We start from the raw sequence: 5,203 nt of genomic DNA, 5'->3' as shown, positions 1-5,203 counted from the left end.
GGGGGGGGAAGAGAGACACTGGTGCCCATTTCCAGCTGTTACTGGACAGGTCTCCAGTCCATCCCAGGGTCACAGAGACAAACAACCATTCACTCTCTCCTACATGATGGATATTGGCCAGCCTTTCCGCCCACATATGAACAAACAGATGTTGGATGCCAGTAAAAAAAACAAAAGTGTCTCAAACCACTTTGCTGGAAAAGACAAAAAAAATGCCTTTTCATTTTTTGTCAAAGTGACCTAAATCTTTTAACTTGCTTATTTTTTCCACCTTAGATGCTTTGGTGACATATTGTCCACCTGCTGCCAGTGTAACCTCACCTGTCGTGTAACTCATCTAAAGGCAGGTATGGTTTTTATTCCTATTTTTGGGGGGGGGGCTCACCATTTGGAAATGCCAAAACACTGATGACGAGGAAGAAGGAGATGACCAGAATGAGCCCCACCCAGACATTACTGTCAGGATCCCCATCATCTCTGCAAGCAAGAAACACATTGAATTAATTTATTTATTTATCACTAAAACGTGCTCACAGTAAACAGACGTGCTCCCCTTGTTTAGGGTGGAAAGAAAGGGAGCAAAGAGTTAGCTCAGAGGCTAATAACTTTAAATTAAAGGTCATGTTGTGGCTAAAGTCCTGACAGAAAACACTTTACCATTAAATGTGTCCTCTTAAGCCGAGATTTAATGACAGTGAGAGTTAGGACTGTTAATACGACCGATAAACCCCCATAAATACTAAGTTATAAACGGGTCCGGTCCGAGCATCACCGCTGCCGTTAGCCTAGCCTCGCTAGCCTTTAGCGGTCCGTGAACGCCTCACCTCGTGAAGGCGAAGTACATCAAACTGAGCACGGTGCCCGTCAGCAGCGTGATGGTGTGGGGCTTGTAGAAGAACTCGATGGTGATGTCTTCAACCTGCTGCTCGTTGATCATTCGGAAATGCATCCTGTAGTTCACATCATCCTTGCTCAAGGTGTGCGATCCGCTATAAGCGGAGGAGAAGGAGGCCATGGCTGTAGCAGTCCCCTCCACTGACAGCGAGAGGAAATGCGCCTCAACCATAAAAAAAAACAAAGTATTAAATATTTAAAGTTACATGGTGAGCTAGCAGCGTGCAGGCACAAAGCGACGGGCTGAGGGAAGGGAAGAACACAGGGAAATGGATGATTTATTTTTGATTGGTTTGTTTCTTTGGGAGGGTCAGAAGGCGGAAGAGTTCAGCCGTCATGAGTTTTTCTAACCTCAGGGCCACCGTACCAACCTGCTTCAAAAGGTGCATTCAAAACACCACAAAGTTAAACAAGCAAGAAAAACGATACGAAACTAGGCTTTAATATGAAAAAATAACAAAATCGACTATTTTTTTTTTTACATTGTTCTAAGCGTTTCTTTAACATTTGCCCAGTATGAATTGAACAAACTTCACATATTATGAAGCTTCCTCATGAACTTATTTCCTGAGTATAAAACTATTTCTTGGAATTTAACAGATTCACTTGATTTGTTGAGTTTGTCTCCCTCTTGTGGCCACTGATGGTAACCGAATCGCTGTCCACCTCAGTTACGGTAATCGATTTTTTGTTTGTTTGTTGTTGTAACAAAATTATTGGCATTAAATCTTATACAGTTACAAAAAAACATGATTTTCCCTTTTAAATGGTGCCACATTTATTAGAAAAATACATTTGTGGGTTCAGTAGCAGAGGCAAGGATGAGAGTATGAAAAACTAGCCAAATCTTTTCTGTCATTGCTAAAATAAAAATCTTCAATTCACTCTTGTTTGGTGATGATTATTAGATTGTAGCATTTGAGTTTGAAGAAGAAAAAAAAGACATTGGTAAATAAACAATTTATTTAACAATCAGAAGCCTGAGTAGCATGTGGAAGAGCCATACACAGCTACAACAGCCTGTCACTCCCCTCGTGCTGCTCATTTAATACATAATAATTGTGGAGCAGCATCTCATTCTTCAATCAGTATTTGTTTTAAGTCAGATAATGTGTTTCAATGGGGTTGAGTTCAGGACTGCAGGCCGGTTAGTTCATCCTCTTTACCCCAAAATTCTGGAAGTACTTTGACAAATCCCGCTCTGTGGGGGCAAGATCTGTCATCTTAGAGGACAGAGTTTGGTCCCATACTGTGGAGATGTGGGATCACCACTGGTTGCTCACTGGTGCCATTTGGCAGAGAAGATTGGGCAATTTTTCATGGCGGCTCAATCCACAAATACAATGTCCTCACAAATGTGACACCATTTAGGGGGAAATAAACTGGCTTTCAAACAATAAAATATACTTATTTATTTTTAAAATGCAGTAGAGAGATTTAAATTGTTTAACGTGGCCTTCCGTGCAACTTTATTGCAAATAGATATATCAAAATGTGACTAAAATCTTTCATGAAAGTTCAATTTTCTATATTTGTCATGCATGCCTGAGCCTTTGGTTAACAAAAAGCAATGTGCCCGTCTTGTTGACGCTCTCAAGAGATTGCTTCAATCTACATTTTATAATGCAGCCACATACTTTAAAAAAAAAATTGAAATTTGGTGTTAAATTTATTACTTTTATTGATTTATGATTTAAAATTTGTGACGGTTGTTCATTTATTAGTGTGAAAAAAATCTCGTTGCCTCAAGAAAAGCACACGTTTAGTAAAATACAAACAAAAGCAGTCAGATTAGGCGTGAAACATCAGATATCCTCAAATAAAATCAAACAGTTGTGTTATATGAAGCATGATGGTTAATTTTTGGTGCTAACATCTGGTGATGGAACGATATGATCCATAATTATGTTACTAAACCAACACTTTCAGACATTTGGTTTACTTTTTGTAACATACAGTTTATGTTCTCAGTCCAAAAGCTTTGTTTTATTAAAGAAACTTATAATTAACTGGTGTTCATTCGTACGCTTTCTTTCAATTCCCCCATAATTCCTGTGTTTTCTAACATTGTTAGCCTCAGTTGTTGTTCTGAATCCATTTAAATATGAATAATGCTGTAATTTGACCCATTTTGTTGCTCATCCCTTAACGTTTCTCATTGTTTATCTCTCTAAATAAGGTGACCAGACTTTTTATTGACACGTTATTCAAGGTCAGTCCACCACGACTTTATACAAGAATAAAAAATCAACATGAATAAACAGATTGTTTGATGGATGAATGTTCAGAACGTGAAATATGTGTTCACTAAAACAGAAACAAATTCAGCACATTTGTTGAAAGCTTCTTAAATGTAAAAAAATGAGCTATTTTTTTATTTTAACATGAGCACACAATATAAAACAACCATGTATATATTTTTTTTCTTTACTGAATGATTCACACGCACACACAAACAAATATTTGGTTCAAATTGTTACAACAAATTATATAATTTAGCTCAAATCTCCATTTTTACATATTTATTTTAATGTTTTGCAGATGACACTAGTTTGATTACAGCAGTCCTGGTGCAAGTCTCATCCTGGATTCTTTGGTTTGTTAAAAAAATGAATTAAATTAAAAATCCATCACTGGTTGAAGCGTCTGTGTGCGTTTCAGAACAAAAGCTGAACGTTTTAAAGACGAACTAAAACGCGAGACTTGGAGGAAGTATGTTTTTTTTCCAAGTTTTAGGTCAACGCTGCTTTGAAATATTAGAAACTGTACAAAAGCAAACAAACACACCAACAAAAACAGGAATTTATTACAAACAGAAGCGGATGCTTGCTTGTTCTCCCACCATGTTTGACAGAAACACCACCGATTTCCAGTTTTCTAAAAGTCAGTCTTCCTGTTTCAGCATGATGATGGGCTGCAAAACAAACAGGAGAGCTGTCAGTTAGTGACTTATCATTAAGATGCAGCTAACATCACACACCGTCTGTAACGACGTACCAGCGAGTTGAAGTGGTCTCTGCAGACGGCCTTACTGGACCAGTAGATGAGGAACAGAGCGAGGACGCTCTCCACCACCTCCAGACTCAGGATCAGTCCTTTGATTCCAATCATGAACTGAAAAACAAACAAGCTCAGGCACAAAAACAGCTGCTTTGTCTTTTACAGATGTTTAGCTCGTCCAGATGTTCGGACGGTACCTTGCTATTATTGCCTGGGTTATTGCTGTGAAAACTAAACTGCGTCACGCAGATGGAAAACGCCACGAGCGACCAGAAGAAGCAGATGATGTTGAGAGAGAACGACAGCTTCGTCTGAAAAGTGGGGCGGGAAATTAAAATAAACAAATTATATTTCCTGCAAAAATGCAGTGTGAATGCTTATTGCTGAAGAACTTGCTGAAAAACAGCTGAAATGAGTTAAAAACATGCTGAAATGTAGCTGAAATCGATTTGCAAGCCTAAATTAGCAGAAGAAAGTAGAAAGAACACATATTTGCTGATTTATCAGAGTCAGAGTCAGAGTTTCTTTATTGTCATTCGCACCTCATGTGGTACATGTGGTGGAGCGAAATTATGTACACAGGGTCCCAGTTACATCCAACAATAAAATGTATAAGAAAACAGTAATAACATCTAAGATATGAACTAAGAAAAACATCAACTAAATATACACTAAGCACTCATAACATAAAACATTGAACATCACCACAAGCATGAACATGAGTCTGTGAGCAGATGTGCACGCATGAACACATTTATGTTTAAATAAGAAGAAATTAGAACAAAAATTAGGAAATTAGCTAAGAATCTGAAATTATATTAAAAAAAACAGCTGAAAATAGCTTAAACAAAAGCAGAAAGAAGCTTAAATTACCTGAAGGAAGTGGAGAAAGCACAATTGTGCCCAATTAGGCTGAAAGAAGCAGAAATTAACACAAAAAACTGGAACTTATCTGGAAAAAAAGCAGAAATTTGCACACACACAAAAAAATAGCTGAATAGTAGCTAAAAAGCAGAAAGAAGCTTAAATTGCCAGATGCCAGTGGAGAGAGCACATTTTTGCTGAACTTGGCTGAAAAAAGTTGAAATTTGTGCAAAAAAATGTGAAATTAGCTGAAAAAGCTCAAATTGGCATAAAACAGCTAAATAGTAGCCAAAATAATTGAAATAGCTGAAACTTGCAGAAATAAGCTGAAAGGAGCATAACAAGCTGAAATTAGCAGAAAGAAGTTAGAAGAAGCACAAACATGTTATAGTTAACAGAATAAAGTTAAAAGGAGCACAAAACAGCTGAAATCAGTAGGTGTTTT

At 37.6% G+C, this 5,203-nt stretch overlaps 2 protein-coding genes across 2 annotated transcripts in view; both read right to left on the bottom strand.

Annotated features, from left to right (window-relative positions):
* ptdss1a (phosphatidylserine synthase 1a) overlaps positions 1–1,180 on the bottom strand; it is an 11,039-nt gene extending 9,859 nt beyond the window's left edge. The window contains exons 1-2 of the mRNA XM_037676339.1: positions 825–1,180; positions 386–477 (exon numbers count right to left, since the gene is read on the bottom strand). Coding sequence (XP_037532267.1) covers positions 386–477; positions 825–1,066 — 334 coding nt within the window. The 5' untranslated portion in view covers positions 1,067–1,180. The remainder of the gene's footprint in view (positions 1–385; positions 478–824) is intronic.
* Positions 1,181–3,778: 2,598 nt separating this feature from the next.
* Positions 3,779–5,203, bottom strand: part of LOC119410294 — a 2,686-nt gene continuing 1,261 nt past the window's right edge. The window contains exons 5-7 of the mRNA XM_037677208.1: positions 4,132–4,205; positions 3,892–4,024; positions 3,779–3,808 (exon numbers count right to left, since the gene is read on the bottom strand). Of these exons, the coding sequence (XP_037533136.1) occupies positions 3,779–3,808; positions 3,892–4,024; positions 4,132–4,205 (237 nt within the window). The remainder of the gene's footprint in view (positions 3,809–3,891; positions 4,025–4,131; positions 4,206–5,203) is intronic.

This window comes from Nematolebias whitei, chromosome 5 (genome assembly GCF_014905685.2).
Source record: "Nematolebias whitei isolate Nwh7 chromosome 5, NemWhi1, whole genome shotgun sequence".
Taxonomy (NCBI): domain Eukaryota; kingdom Metazoa; phylum Chordata; class Actinopteri; order Cyprinodontiformes; family Rivulidae; genus Nematolebias; species Nematolebias whitei.
This window is presented reverse-complemented; position numbering and strand designations above follow the sequence as displayed.